This window comes from Salmo salar, unplaced genomic scaffold, assembly GCF_965601325.2.
Source record: "Salmo salar unplaced genomic scaffold, fSalSal1 ptg000360l, whole genome shotgun sequence".
In the NCBI taxonomy this organism is placed as follows: domain Eukaryota; kingdom Metazoa; phylum Chordata; class Actinopteri; order Salmoniformes; family Salmonidae; genus Salmo; species Salmo salar.
Genome location: NW_027675360.1, coordinates 23,561 through 40,000, shown reverse-complemented (window position 1 = coordinate 40,000; position 16,440 = coordinate 23,561). Strand labels below are relative to the sequence as shown.

Below are 16,440 nucleotides of genomic sequence, written 5' to 3'. Positions count from 1 at the left end.
TCGCTGTCTGTCTCTGTCTGTCTGTCTGTCTGTCTGTCTGTCTGTCTGTCTGTCTGTCTGTCTGTCTGTGTCTCTGTCTGTCTCTGTCTGCATGTCTCCGTCTGTCCGTCTGTCCGTCTGTCCGTCTGTCTGTCTGTCTGATCCAGAGCTCTTCTTATGTTTCCCATCTGAGATCAGAGTAGATGAGAGATGTAATGTTTGTCTCTGTTGTGTTGAAGTCCAATCAAGCAGGAGAGACCAGCCTCCCCTGTTCCCAGCTGTGTGTCCATGAAGAGTGACCGGTCTATGGAACCTCCTATATCCTTTAGAGAGGGAGACTTTTCTACTGAACAAAGGTAAGAAGAAGTCATGGGTCATGGTCAGTGAGTTAAACAACACTGTCTCTAGTCATTTCTCCTCTCCCATTTTCACATTTCTTTTGGTTGTTTTCATAATCCATAGGCTAATACTTTAGTCCATTTTCATAGTCCTAAAACAATATTAAACAAACACAACATTCCCTCCGTGTGTGTGTGTGTGTGTGTGTGTGTGTGTGTGTGTGTGTGTGTGTGTGTGTGTGTACTCCCTGGATGAGGAGATGTAATCTCATGTTTTGTCCACAGAAACCAACAGGAGAGATCAGAGTCAGAGATTCTCAGTGGTCAGTCTTCCCAGAGTCATCAAACAGACCTGGACTCTATATTCAGTGTATGTGATCCTGTTATGAACATTTGTTTTTGTTTACCTCAAGTAAAGTTGATCTGTCAATCATTCATTAATGTGTTAATGAGAAAGCATTTCTTCTCTTGCTTAACTTATTTACTTGATTTATTTTAGTTGCTTGAAGAGAAAATGATGACATTTGTGAAGAACGAGCTGAAGATGTTCAAGAGGATTCTTAGTCCAGAACTCCCAGAAGGCTTTGAGAGTCAGAAGCAGGAAGAGGAAGTGGTGGATGCTGAAGATGAGAAGCAGGAGAGCAGTGCCAGAGAGGGGGCTCTGAAGATCACACTGCACATCCTGAGGAAAATGAACCAGAAGGAGCTTGCTGACACACTGGAGAAATGTAAGATCTGTCTGCCTCATGTTGAATGCTGTTTTATAACATTTAAAAGCTGTGGCTAAAGTACAGCTAAAATAGCTGTGTAACTCAATGATATTGTAGCAGCCTTAACACAACACCTAGTGGCCTCATCAAGTAGCAGCAGGGATGTGTTGTGTTGATTCATTTAGAGAGACAGAGAGAGACAACATTAATAATACCATCAATAATAATATAATCAGTCACACCAGTCTGTAATGCATTATGAAAACATTTACACATTTATACATTCAGTTATGAGAATAAATGATTATAATTTAAAATGTTATAACAGTCCTACAATACTGTAGGCATTAAAACAGACGTAATATTAATATCCTCTGTGTTATTTCTAGATTCAGATGAGCTTGCTGTGATTTGCCAACGTGAACTCAAATCTAATCTAAAGAAGAAGTTTCAATGTGTATTTGAGGGGATCGCTAAACAAGGAAACCCAACACTTCTCAATAAGATCTACACAGAGCTCTACATCACAGAGGGAGGAACAGGAGAGGTCAATAATGAACATGAGCTGAGACAGATTGAGACAACAACCAGGAAACAAGCAAGACCAGAGACTGCAGTCAAATGTAACGACATCTTCAAACCCTTAACTGGACAAGACAAACGTATCAGAACTGTGCTGACAAAGGGAGTCGCTGGCATTGGAAAAACAGTCTCTGTGCAGAAGTTCATTCTGGACTGGGCTGAAGGAAAAGCAAATCAGGATGTTCAATTTGTGTTTTCATTCCCTTTTCGGGAGCTGAATTTGATGAAAGGGGACAAAAACACTTTGATTGAACTTCTCTATCACTTCTCAATGGAAACCAAACAATCAAGAATCTCCAACTACGACAAGTACAAAGTTGTGTTCATCTTTGATGGTCTGGATGAGTGCCGACTGCCCCTAGACTTCCAGAAGAACAAGATCTGTTGTGACGTCACAGAGTCAACCTCAGTGGATGTTCTGCTGACAAATCTCATCAAGGGAAATCTGCTTCCCTCTGCTCTCCTCTGGATAACTACCCGACCTGCAGCAGCCAATAAGATCCCTTCAGGGTGTGTTGACCAGGTGACAGAGGTACGAGGGTTCAATGACCCACAGAAGGAGGAGTACTTCAGAAAGAGATTCAGTGATGAGGACCTGGCCAGCAGAATCATCTCACATGTAAAGACATCAAGGAGCCTCCACATCATGTGCCACATTCCTGTCTTCTGTTGGATTTCTGCAACAGTCCTCGAACACATGCTGAAACATAAGAGAGAAGAGATGCCCAAGACTCTGACTGAGATGTACACACACCTTGTGGTGTTTCATACCAAACAGAAGAATGAAAAGTATCTTGGGAAAGAAGAGACAGGTCCACACTGGAATAAAGAGAGCATTCTGTCACTGGGAAAACTGGCTTTTCAACAGCTAGTGAAGGGCAATCTGATTTTCTATGAAAAAGACCTGAAAGAGGCTGGCATTGATGTCAATGAAGCCTCTGTGTACTCAGGATTGTGCACACAGCTCTTTAAAGAGGAATGTGGGCTGTACCAGGACAAGGTGTACTGCTTTGTTCATCTGAGCATTCAGGAGTTTCTGGCTGCTGTATATGTGTTCCTCTCATTCATCAACAACAATGAGAATCTCATGGACAAACAGCAAACAAATTCCAGTATCTTTTCTCTGCTGTACAGAGACAAGTCTGAAGTTACTGTCTACAAGAGTGCTGTGGATAAAGCCTTACAAAGTGAGATGGGAAACCTGGACCTGTTCCTCCGCTTCCTTCTGGGCCTCTCACTGGAGTCCAATCAGAAGCACTTACGAGGTCTACTGACAAAGACAAGAAGCAGCTCACAGAGCCATGAAGAAACAGTAAAGTACATCAAGGAGAAGATCGGGGAGAATCCCTCTCCAGAGAGGTGCATCAATCTGTTCCACTGTCTGAATGAACTGAATGACCATTCTCTAGTGGAGGAGATCCAAAGCTACCTGAGTTCAGGTAGTCTCTCAGAAGACAACCTGTCACCTGCACAGTGGTCAGCTCTGGTCTTTGTGTTGCTGACTTCAGAAAAGGAGCTGGATGTGTTTGACCTGAAGAAATTCTCCAGATCAGAGGAAGGTCTTCTGAGGCTGCTGCCAGTGATCAAAGCCTCCAGAGCTGCTCTGTGAGTACATAAAATGACATATAAGAAGTATTCATCAGGAAGAAATATTATGTTTAGAGAAAAATATGTATTATAATATGTATGTTGAAAAACATATTGAATAAATGCATTGATGGAAGATGAATCTATATGTTGTTTGGGAATATGAACCAAATGCATCTACCGCTGTCCTTCTATACTACTGGTGTTAAATTAACATTGTGTTTGTGAAGTCATGATGATCTCGTTGCAGGCTGTCAGGCTGTGGAGTCACAAAGAAAGGCTGTGCTTCTCTGGTCTCAGCTCTGAAGTCAAACCCCTCACACCTGAGAGAGCTGGACCTGAGTAACAATGACCTGAAGGATTCAGGAGTGAAGCTGCTCTCTGCTGGACTGGGGGATCCACACTGTAAACTGGAGACTCTGAGGTCAGTATTCCTGTAGTTGGTCAACAAGTGATAACTGTTCACCAGATCCACATGTGTTTACCAGACACACATAGTCCACACCATATGTGTTTGGATAGTGAAGCTTACAGTTTTAAATGTGGTGCTATGCTACAGGATTTTGGATTTGAGATAGAATGTTTCATATGAGGGGACAGTACAGAATGTCACCTTTTTTTTTAGGGTATTTTCATACATAGCTGTGTTACTGTTAAGAAAGGAAAGCACTTTATGTATTTAGTTCTCCCATTTGAAAAAGTTGTACATATTCGGACAAATTCACTTATATTGTATTAAAGTTGTCATAAGTTTAGTAGTTGGTCCCATGTTCCATGCCTGCAGTGATTACATCAAGCTTGTGATTCTACAAACTTGTTGAATTCATTTTTCAGTTTGTTTTGGTTGTGTTTTGAATTATGTTTTTCCTAATAGAAACTGAATGGTGAATAATGTCCTGTCATTTTGGAGTCACTTCACTTGTATTGTCAGAAAGAATATTACATGTTTCTGAACACTTCTACATTCATGTGGATGCTACCATGATTATGAATAAACATGAATGAATCGTTAATGATGATGAATGAGAAATTTACAGAGGCACAAAGATCAGACCCCCTCTGTTATTGGTGTTATTCTGTATACTTCTGGCCCTTCTTTGGACACTGTGTTAACTAACCTCTAGACGAGCTTCAATGCCATACACCTCTCCTTCCGTGGCCTCCAACTGCTCTTAACTACAAGTAAAACTAAATGCTCTTCAACCGATCGCTGCCTGCACCTGCCCGCCCATCCAGCATCACTACTCTGGACGGTTCTGACTTAGAATATGTGGACAACTACAAATACCTAGGTGTCTGGTTAGACTATAAACTCTCCTTCCAGACTCACTATAAGCATCTCCAATCCAAAATTAAATCTAGAATTGGCTTCCTATTTCGCAACATAGCCTCCTTCACTCATGCGGCCAAACATACCCTTATAAAACTGACCATCCTACCGATCCTCGACTTCGGCGATGTCATTTACAAAATAGCCTCCAAATACCCTACTCAATAAATTGGATGCAGTCTATCACAGTGCCATCCGTTTTGTCACCAAAGCCCCATATACAGTGGGGGGAAAAAGTATTTGATCCCCTGCTGATTTTGTACGTTTGCCCACTGACAAAGAAAGGATCAGTCTATAATTTTAATGGTTTATTTGAACAGTGAGAGACAGAATAACAACAAAAACATCCAGAAAAACTAATGTCAGAAATGTTATAAATTGATTTGCATTTTAATGAGGGAAATAAGTATTTGACCCCTCTCAATCAGAAAGATTTCTGGCTCCCAGGTGTCTTTTATACAGGTAACGAGCTGAGATTAGGAGCACACTCTTAAAGGGAGTGCTCCTAACCGCAACTTGTTACCTGTAAAAAAAGACACCTGTCCACAGAAGCAATCAATCAATCAGATTCCAAACTCTCCACCATGGCCAAGACCAAAGAGCTCTCCAAGGATGTCAGGGACAAGATTGTAGACCTACACAAGGCTGGAATGGGCTACACGACCATTGCCAAGCAGCTTGGTGAGAAGGTGACAACATTTGGTGCGATTATTCGCAAATGGAAGAAACACAAAAGAACTGTCAATATCCCTCGGCCTGGGGCTCCATGCAAGATCTCACCTCGTGGAGTTGCAATGATCATGAGAACGGTGAGGAATCAGCCCAGAACTCCACGGGAGGATCTTGTCAATGATCTCAAGGCAGCTGGGACCATAGTCACCAAGAAAACAATTGGTAACACACTACGCCGTGAAGGACTGAAATCCTGCAGCGCCAGCAAGGTCCCCCTGCTCAAGAATACATATACATGCCCGTCTGAACTTTGCCAATGAACATCTGAATGATTCAGAGGACAACTGGGTGAAAATGTTGTGGTCAGATGAGACCAAAATGGAGCTCTTTGACATCAACTCAACTCGCCGTGTTTGGAGGAGGAGGATTGCTGCCTATTACCCCAAGAACACCATCTCCACCGTCAAACATGGAGGTGGAAACATTATGCTAAGGGGGTGTTTTTCTGCTAAGGGGACAGGACAACTTCACTGCATCAAAGGGACGATAGACGGGGCCATGTACCGTCAAGTCTTGGGTGAGAACCTCCTTCCCTCAGCCAGGGCATTGAAAATGAGTTGTGGATGGGTATTCAAGCATGACAATGACCCAAAACACACGGCCAAGGCAACAAAGGAGTGGCTCAAGAAGAAGCACATTAAGGTCCTGGAGTGGCCTAGCCAGTCTCCAGACCTTAATCCCATAGAAAATCTGTGGAGGGAGCTGAAGGTTCGAGTTGCCAAACGTCAGCCTCGAAACCTTAATGACTTGGAGAAGATCTGCTAAGAGGAGTGGGACAAAATCCCTCCTGAGATGTGTGCAAACCTGGTGGCCAACTACAAGAAAGGGTTTTGCCACCAAGTACTAAGTCATGTTTTGCAGAGGGGTCAAATACTCATTTCCCTCATTAAAATGCGAATAATTGTCTAACATTTTTGACACACGTTTTTCTTGATTTTTTTGCTGTTATTCTGTCTCTCACTGTTCAAATAAACCTACCATTAAAATTATAGACTGATCATTTCTTTGTCAGTGGGCAAACGTACAAAATCAGCAGGGGATCAAATACTTTTTTCCCCCACTGTACTACCCACCACTGCGACCTGTACGCTCTCATTGTCTGGCCCTCGCTTCATACTCGTCGCCAAACCCACTGGCTCCAGGTCATCTACAAGACCCTGCTAGGTAAAGTCCCCCCTTATCTCCACTCACTGGTCACCATAGCAGCACCCACCTGTAGCACGCGCTCCAGCAGGTATATCTCTCTGGTCACCCCCAAAGCCAATTCCTCCTTCGGCCGCCTCTTCTTCCAGTTCTCTGCTGCCAATGACTGGAACGAACTACAAAAATCTCTAAAACTGGAAACACTTATCTCCCTCACTAGCTTTAAGCACCAGCTGTCAGAGCAGCTCACAGATTACTGCACCTGTACATAGCCCATCTATAATTTAGCCGAACTACCTCTTCCCCTACTGTATTTATATATTTAGCTCCTTTGCACCCCATTATTTCTACTTTGCACTTTCTTCCACTGCATATCTACCATTCCAGTGTTTTACTTGCTATATTGTATTTATTTTGCCACCATGGCCTTTTTTTGCCTTTACCTCCCTTATTTGACTTAATTTGCTCACATTGTATATAGACTTATTTTTCTACTGTATTATTGACTGTATGTTTGTGTAATACCCTTGTTTGAACCAAGTATTGAGTTTATTTGTTATAATTAATTGGTATTATATTTAAAAGATGATTGAATTGCTCCTAAACTGTAATGTTGTTAATGCATTATGCTTTTTGAAGAAATATTTATTTAATGTATAAGTGAATAGTTTGTTTTACTTTGAAGTTTACGTTTTGACCAATAAGGTCGCTTGTTAAGTTGTGGCCAATGGGAGTTGACCTGGTTAACGGGAGGGAAAAAGACGTTGATGAAAGGATGGACGTTTTACCTCAGGACGGTTGGTGAAGAAAAATTATAAAAGAAGACGACAGAACTACAACAAAACCCATAGCTACTAAGACATGAAGGGAAATACATGTTTTATTTAATAAAAGAGTTGTTATAATTTTGTTAAAACTTAGTAAAGACTGAAGCTACCGTCTTGTTGTGGAGGTATTAGCCACCCTAGAGGTTAGCCTAGCATCGTGTGACACCGGGAGATAATTGCTTGGGAAGCTAAACGAGTTCGTGTTGCCATGGGGATATCGGTTACTAAGGAGTACTGTCTGCATGGGTAGCTGTGCTGCCTTGGACTTGGTGAGGAAACCTGCATGGAACTGCCATACTTCGCTGAGGGAATATCTACCATGTAGTGAGTAAGCACAATGTGAGGTGCTTATAAATAAATACATTGGTAATGGTGAGAGGTTAGCATGTTTTGTTGTAGCCTCTGTTATTGGTAATAGTGAGAGGTTAGCATGTTTTGTTGTAGCCTCTGTTATTGGTAATGGTGAGAGGTTAGCATGTTTTGTTGTAGCCTCTGTTATTGGTAATGGTGAGAGGTTAGCATGTTTTGTTGTAGTCTCTGTTATTGGTAATGGTGAGAGGTTAGCATGTTTTGTTGTATCCTCTGTTATTGGTAATGGTGAGAGGTTAGCATTTTTCATTCATGATTTTTCTTAATCATGGCATCATCAGGATGCTTTTAGTAGTGTTTAGAAACATGTTATCTACTCACTTGTAAATAAAATGACTCCAGTCACCATCTGTAATGAACACGATGGGAGACAGAGAGCTGGTTTCAAGCGCAGGGCTCAGCAGGTGTTTATTGTAAAGGACCACAGGAGGAGGCAGGTAGCTGGGTCCAGGGGCAGGCAGAAGGTCATACACAGGGTGTCCAAAAAGGCAACAGTACAGGCAGGGAAACGGCAAAAGGCATCATTAGTGAGGCAGGCAAAAACTATCATTCACGGGAGGAGTAAATTACGGGAAATGCAGCACTCCGAATAGCCTTGTGTCACAAAACAAACAACACTTCACAATGATGGGGGAGCAAAGAACTGAACTACATAGAGTTTGATAATGACATACAGGTGTGTGAACAGGTGATCAGAATTCAGGTGACCGGGATCTGGAGAGTGAGCTGCGTTCAGGGGGATCTACGTGTTTGAGAGTGTGAGCTGGAAGCAGACGTTACACCATCCACCATTTTAATATTGGACAAAACACAACCCAAAACACAACCAAAACAAACTGCAAAATCAATCAACGAGTTTGAGTCACAAGCTTGATGTAGTCGCTGCGTTCAAGGAATATCGGATCAAATACTCAACTTGTGACTACTTTAAGCCACTATGAGTGAATTGGTCAGAAAACATATGACTTATTTAAATAGGGGGACGAGATACATAAAGTGCTTTCATTTTTCTAAATGGTGAAACAGATATGTATGAAAATACCCTCAAATAAAAGGTGACATTATATACTGTCACCTCATATGAAACACTTGATCTGAAATCCAAAATGTTGGAGTTTAGAGCCACATTTAAATTGTTATCTTCACTGTCAAAATAGATATGGTGTGGACTGTATACTCAATACAATCTAAATCTGATACCTCACTGTCTGTCTTTTGACTGATACTGATTTTAAACTGGTCTGGTCAGTCTACTCAAATATTTGTACTATACATGTTTCTATCTGCAGGCAAAACGTTGATAATTTGTCATTTTTAATGATGATACATTCTTTTACGAATAGATATGGAAGGTTTCAGGACACTGATATCTGAAAAATGTTGAAAAATGATACTGCCACTATTTTCACCACCAAAGAATAGCAGTGTGATTTTAATATGATTTGACTCTTTGCAGGCTGTCAGGCTGTCTAGTCACAGAGGAAGGCTGTGATTCTCTGGTCTCAGCTCTGAGGTCAAACCCCTCACACCTGAGAGAGCTGGACCTGAGTAACAATGACCTGAAGGATTCAGGAGTGGAGCTGCTCTCTGCTGGACTGGGGAATCCCCACTGTAAACTGAAGACTCTGAGGTCAGTATTCCTGTAGTTGGTCAACAAGTGATAACTGTTCACCAGATCCACATGTGTTTACCAGACACACATAGTCCACACCATATGTGTTTGGACAGTGAAGCTTACAGTTTTAAATGTGGTGCTATGCTCCAGCATTTTTGATTTGAGATAGAATGTTTCATATTAGGTGACAGTACAGAATGTCACCTTTTATTTAAAGGTATTTTCATACATAGCTATGTTACTGTTAAGAAAGGAAAGCACTTTATGTATTTAGTTCTCCCATTTGAAAAAGTTGTACATATTCGGACAAATTCACTTATATTGTATTAAAGTAGTCATAAGTTTAGTAGTTGTACCATGTTCCATGCCTGCAGTGATTACATCAAGCTTGTGATTCTACAAACTTGTTGAATGCATTTGCAGTTTGTTTTGGTTGTGTTTTGGATTATATTTTTCCGAATAGAAACTGAATGGTGAATAATGTCCTGTCATTTTGGAGTCACTTCACTTGTATTGTCAGTAAGAATAGAAGATGTTTCTGAACACTTCTACATTCATGTGGATGCTACCATGATTATGAATAATCATGAATGAATCGTTAATGATGATGAATGAGAAATTTACAGAGGCACAAAGATCAGACCCCCTCTGTTATTGGTGTTATTCTGTATACTTCTGGCCCTTCTTTGGACACTGTGTTAACTAACCTCCAGACGAGCTTCAATGCCATACAACTCTCCTTCCGTGGCCTCCAACTGCTCTTAAATACAAGTAAAACTAAATGCATGCTCTTCAACCGATCGCTGCCTGCACCTGCCCGCCTGTCCAGCATCACTACTCTGGACGGTTCTGACTTAGAATACGTGGACAACTACAAATACCTAGGTGTCTGGTTAGACTGTAAACTCTCCTTCCAGACTCACTATAAGCATCTCCAATCCAAAATTAAATCTAGAATTGGCTTCCTATTTCGCAACATAGCATCCTTCACTCATGCGGCCAAACATACCCTTATAAAACTGACCATCCTACCGATACTCGACTTCGGCGATGTCATTTACAAAATAGCCTCCAAATACCCTACTCAATAAATTGGATGCAGTCTATCACAGTGCCATCTGTTTTGTCACCAAAGCCCCATATACAGTGGGGGAAAAAAGTATTTGATCCCCTGCTGATTTTGTAAGTTTGCCCACTGACAAAGAAAGGATCAGTCTATAATTTTAACCTCTATGGGCTAGGTGGGACGCTAGCGTGCCACCCGTGGTGCACTCCATCAACAGCAGGTGCATTTCAAGAGCGGCAAATTTGAATCCAAATAAATGTCAAAATTCAAATTTAAAAAAAATACAACTATTTTACACCATTTGAAAGATAAACATCTCCTTAATCTAACCACGTTTTACGATTTCAAAAAGGTTTTACGGCGAAAGCATAAATTTAGAGTATGTTAGGACAGTACATTTACAAGAGTTGTGTGTAATGTTTTGTCAAGTCAAAGACAGGGTCACCAAAACCATAAAACCAGCTAAAATGATGCACTAACCTTTTACAATCTCCATCAGATGACACTCCTAGGACATTATGTTAGACAATGCATACATTTTTAGTTCTATCAAGTTCATATTTATATCCAAAAACAGCGTTTTACTATGGCATTGATGTTGAGGAAATCGTTTCCCTCCAATAACCGGCAGTCAAGTCAGCGTCACAAATTAAATAATTAAAATTAGAAAACATTGGTAAAATATTATATTGTCATTTAAAGAATTATAGATTTACATCTCTTGAACGCAATCAACTTGCCAGATTTAAAAATAACCTTACTGGGAAATCACACTTTGCAATAATCTGAGCACTGCGCCCAGAAAAATACGCGTTGCGATACAGACTAGACGTCATGTTGGGGAGATCTAAAATCGAAAATACTATGTAAATAATCCATTACCTTTGATTCTCTTCATCAGATGTCACTTCCAGGTATCACAGGTCCATAACGAATGTAGTTTTGTTCAAAAAAGCTCATCATTTATGTCCAAAAATCTCCGTCTTGTTAGCACATGATCTAAGCCAGCCGGACTTCTCGTCATGAACGAGGGGAAAAAATATATTTCCGTTCGTTCAAACATGTCAAACGTTGTATAGCATAAATCATTAGGGCCTTTTTTAACCAGAACATGAATAATATTCAAGGTGGACGAATGCATACTCTTTTATAACGTATTGGAACGAGGGTACCCAACATGAACTCGCGCGCCAGGTGTCTAATGGGACATCATCGTTCCATGGCTCTTGTTCGGACAGTTCTCCCTCAAGAAGACTCAAAAAACTTTGTAAAGGCTGGTGACATCTAGTGGAAGCAATAGGAAGTGCCAAAATATTCCTCAGCCCCTGTGTTTTTCAATGGGATAGGTTTAAAGTCAATACAACACATCAGGTATCCACTTCCTGTCAGAAAATGTCTCAGGGTTTTGCCTGCCAAATGAGTTCTGTTATACTCACAGACACCATTCAAACAGTTTTAGAAACTTTAGAGTGTTTTCTATCCATATATAATAAGTATATGCATATTCTAGTTACTGGGTAGGATTAGTAACCAGATTAAATCGGGTACATTTTTTTTATCCAGACGTGAAAATGCTGCCCCCTAGCCCTAACAGGTTTTAATGGTAGGTTTATTTGAACAGTGAGAGACAGAATAACAACAAAAACATCCAGAAAAACTAATGTCAGAAATGTTATAAATTGATTTGCATTTTAATGAGGGAAATAAGTATTTGACCCCCTCTCAATCAGAAAGATTTCTGGCTCCCAGGTGTCTTTTATACAGGTAACGAGCTGAGATTAGGAGCACACTCTTAAAGGGAGTGCTCCTAACCGCAACTTGTTACCTGTAAAAAAAGACACCTGTCCACAGAAGCAATCAATCAATCAGATTCCAAACTCTCCACCATGGCCAAGACCAAAGAGCTCTTCAAGGATGTCAGGGACAAGATTGTAGACCTACACAAGGCTGGAATGGGCTACATGACCATCGCCAAGCAGCTTGGTGAGAAGGTGACAACATTTGGTGCGATTATTCGCAAATGGAAGAAACACAAAATAACTGTCAATATCCCTCGGCCTGGGGCTCCATGCAAGATCTCACCTCGTGGAGTTGCAATGATTGAGAACGGTGAGGAATCAGCCCAGAACTCCACGGGAGGATCTTGTCAATGATCTCAAGGCAGCTGGGACCATAGTCACCAAGAAAACAATTGGTAACACACTACGCCGTGAAGGACTGAAATCCTGCAGCGCCAGCAAGGTCCCCCTGCGCAAGAATACATATACATGCCCGTCTGAAGTTTGCCAATGAACATCTGAATGATTAAGAGGACAACTGGGTGAAAATGTTGTGGTCAGATGAGACCAAAATGGAGCTCTTTGACATCAACTCAACTCGCTGTGTTTGGAGGAGGAGGAATGCTGCCTATGACCCCAAGTACACCATCTCTACCATCAAACATGGAGGTGGAAACATTATGCTAAAGGGGTGTTTTTCTGCTAAGGGGACAGGACAACTTCACTGCATCAAAGGGACGATGGACGGGGCCATGTACCGTCAAATCTTGGGTGAGAACCTCCTTCCCTCAGCCAGGGCATTGAAAATGGGTCATGGATGGGTATTCCAGCATGACAATGACCCAAAACACACGGCCAAGGCAACAAAGGAGTGGCTCAAGAAGAAGCACATTAAGGTCCTGGAGTGGCCTAGCCAGTCTCCAGACCTTAATCCCATAGAAAATCTGTGGAGGGAGCTGAAGGTTTCGAGTTGCCAAACGTCAGCTTCGAAACCTTAATGACTTGAATCTTTCTGATTGAGAGGGGGTCAAATACTTATTTCCCTCATTAAAATGCAAATAATTGTATAACATTTTTAACATGCGTATTTTCTGGATTTTTTTGCTGTTATTCTGTCTCTCACTGTTCAAATAAACCTACCATTAAAATTATAGACTGATCATTTCTTTGTAAGTGGGCAAACGTACAAAATCAGCAGGGGATCAAATACTTTTTCCCCCACTGTACTACCCACCACTGCGACCTGTACGCTCTCGTTGGCTGGCCCTCGCTTCATACTCGTCGCCAAACCCACTGGCTCCAGGTCATCTACAAGACCCTGCTAGGTAAAGTCCCCCCTTATCTCCGCTCACTGGTCACCATAGCAGCACCCACCTGTAGCACGCGCTCCAGCAGGTGTATCTCTCTGGTCACCCCCAAAGCCAATTCCTCCTTCGGCCGCCTCTTCTTCCAGTTATCTGCTGCCAATGACTGGAACGAACTACAAAAATCTCTAAAACTCGAAACACTTATCTCCCTCACTAGCTTTAAGCACCAGCTGTCAGAGCAGCTCACAGATTACTGCACCTGTACATAGCCCATCTATAATTTAGCCCAACTACTTCTTCCCCTACTGTATTTATTTATTTAGCTCCTTTGCACCCCATTATTTCTACTTTGCACTTTCTTCCACTACAAATCTACCATTCCAGTGTTTTACTTGCTATATTGTATTTACTTTGCCACCATGGCCTTTTTTTGCCTTTACCTCCCTTATTTCACTTAATTTGCTCACATTGTATATAGACTTATTTTTCTACTGTATTATTGACTGTATGTTTGTGTAATACCCTTGTTTGAAACAAGTATTGAGTTTATTTGTTATAATTAATTGGTATTATATTTAAAAGATGATTGAATTGCTCCTAAACTGTAATGTTGTTAATGCATTATGCTTTTTGAAGAAATATTTATTTAATGTATAAGTGAATAGATTATTTTACTTTGAAGTTTAAGTTTTGACCAATAAGGTCGCTTGTTAAGTTGTGGCCAATGGGAGTTGACCTGGTTAACGGGAGGGAAAAAGACGTTGATGAAAGGATGGACGTTTTACCTCAGGACGGTTGGTGAAGAAAAATTATAAAAGAAGACGACAGAACTACAACAAAACCCATAGCTACTAAGACATGAAGGGAAATACATGTTTTATTTAATAAAAGAGTTGTTATAATTTCGTTAAAACTTTTGTAAAGACTGAATCTACCGACTCGTCGTGGAGGTATTAGCCAGCTAGAGGTTAGCCTAGCATCGTGTGACACCGGGAGATAATTGCTTGGGAAGTTTAACGAGTTCGTGTTGCCATGGGGATATCGGTTACTAAGGAGTACTGTCTGCATGGGTCGCTGTGTTGCCATGGGGATATCGGTTACTAAGGAGTACTGTCTGCATGGGTAGCTGTGCTGCCTTGGACTTGGTGAGGAAACCTGCATGGAACTGCCATACTTCGCTGAGGGAATATCTACCAAGTCGTGAGTAACCACAATGTGAGGTGCTTAATTTGGACACGGGTTGTGCACGACTCATTGGGGTTTATTATATTTTTTTTCTTCTTTTGATGTTGTGTCTGAACATGTATTTGTGTTTGAAAATGTTTTAATACACATATGGAACATTATGTATGTTGCCTTGGTGGAGTCATTAATTGTTTTAATTTAATGCATGGGATGGTTTATCCTGATTCAATAACAGAAACCTATAATCATTTCATCTGAAGTTAATACCCTATTGTCATAACCCTAGATAGTTTACAATAGGAATTATTTTTGGAGATGTCCTTCTCACCTAACATCCCATGCTGCTGAGATACTCTACATATGTTAATATTGTCAGAGTCATATTCAAGCCTGGTGAGAGGGTTACATTTGTTTAACTCCATGTGTTACTCTGTGTTGTTATATGTGTCGAACTGCTTTGCTTTAACTTGGCCAGGTCGTAATTGTAAATGAGAACTTGTTCTCAACTTGCCTACCTGGTTAAATAAAGGTGCAATAAATAAATAAATTGGTAATGATGAGAGGTTAGCATGTTTTGTTGTAGCCTCTGCTATTGGTAATGGTGAGAGGTTAGCATGTTTTGTTGTAGCCTCTGTTATTGGTAATGATGAGAGGTTAGCATGTTTTGTTGTAGCCTCTGTTATTGGTAATGTTGAGAGGTTAGCATGTTTTGTTGTATCCTCTGTTATTGGTAATGGTGAGAGGTTAGCTGTTTTGTTGTATCCTCTGTTATTGGTAATGGTGAGAGGTTAGCATGTTTTGTTGTAGCCTCTGTTATTGGTAATGGTGAGAGGTTAGCATGTTTTGTTGTAGCCTCTGTTATTGGTAATGGTGAGAGGTTAGCATGTTTTGTTGTAGCCTCTGTTATTGGTAATGGTGAGAGGTTAGCATGTTTTGTTGTAGCCTCTGTTATTGGTAATGGTGAGAGGTTAGCATGTTTTGTTGTATCCTCTGTTATTGGTAATGGTGAGAGGTTAGCATGTTTTGTTGTATCCTCTCTTATTGGTAATGGTGAGAGGTTAGCATGTTTTGTTGTAGCCTCTGTTATTGGTAATGGTGAGAGGTTAGCATGTTTTGTTGTAGCCTCTGTTATTGGTAATGGTGAGAGGTTAGCATGTTTTGTTGTAGTCTCTGTATTGGTAATGGTGAGAGGTTAGCATGTTTTGTTGTAGCCTATGTTATTGGTAATGGTGAGAGGTTAGCATGTTTAGTTGTAGCCTCTGTTATTGGTAATGGTGAGAGGTTAGCATGTTTTGTTGTATCCTCTGTTATTGGTAATGGTGAGAGGTTAGCATGTTTTGTTGTAGCCTCTGTTATTGGTAATGGTGAGAGGTTAGCATGTTTTGTTGTAGCCACTGTTATTGGTAATGGTGAGAGGTTAGCATGTTTTGTTGTAGCCACTGTTATTGGTAATGGTGAGAGGTTAGCATGTTTTGTTGTAGCCTCTGTTATTGGTAATGGTGAGAGGTTAGCATGTTTTGTTGTAGCCTCTGTTATTGGTAATGGTGAGGTTAGCATGTTTTGTTGTAGCCTCTGTTATTGGTAATGGTGAGAGGTTAGCATGTTTTGTTGTAGCCTCTGTTATTGGTAATGGTGAGAGGTTAGCATGTTTTGTTGTAGCCTCTGTTATTGGTAATGGTGAGAGGTTAGCATGTTTTGTTGTAGCCTCTGTTATTGGTAATGGTGAGAGGTTAGCATGTTCTGTTGTAGCCTCTGTAACTCTCTCACTCATTATTATTCATGATCTTTCTCAATCATGGCAGTCACAGGGTTGATGTAGTCATTGCAGTCAAAGAATATGGGACCAAATACTAAACTTTTGACTAATTTAATACACTATGAGTGAATTGGTC

General features: G+C 40.9%; 1 protein-coding gene across 1 annotated transcript; it reads left to right on the top strand.

Annotated features, from left to right (window-relative positions):
• Positions 1-716: 716 nt before the first annotated feature.
• On the top strand, positions 717-9,243 carry LOC145875821 (NLR family CARD domain-containing protein 3-like). Its single transcript, XM_082971627.1, has 4 exons — positions 717-1,045; positions 1,417-3,214; positions 3,447-3,620; positions 9,054-9,243. Exons 1-4 carry the CDS (start codon positions 832-834, stop codon positions 9,241-9,243), a joined length of 2,376 nt encoding a protein of 791 aa, XP_082827753.1. The 5' UTR covers positions 717-831.
• The last annotated feature ends 7,197 nt before the right edge of the window (positions 9,244-16,440 follow it).

What these genes read in the sequence shown, in the direction of transcription:
- LOC145875821 (XM_082971627.1), top strand. Translation starts at nt 832, where the DNA reads ATGATGACATTTGTGAAGAACGAGCTGAAGATGTTCAAGAGGATTCTT. An exon ending in AAAGCCTCCAGAGCTGCTCT is followed by an intron (nt 3,215 to 3,446) that starts GTGAGTACATAA and finishes ATCTCGTTGCAG; the next exon opens with GCTGTCAGGCTGTGGAGTCA. An exon ending in TGTAAACTGGAGACTCTGAG is followed by an intron (nt 3,621 to 9,053) that starts GTCAGTATTCCT and finishes GACTCTTTGCAG; the next exon opens with GCTGTCAGGCTGTCTAGTCA.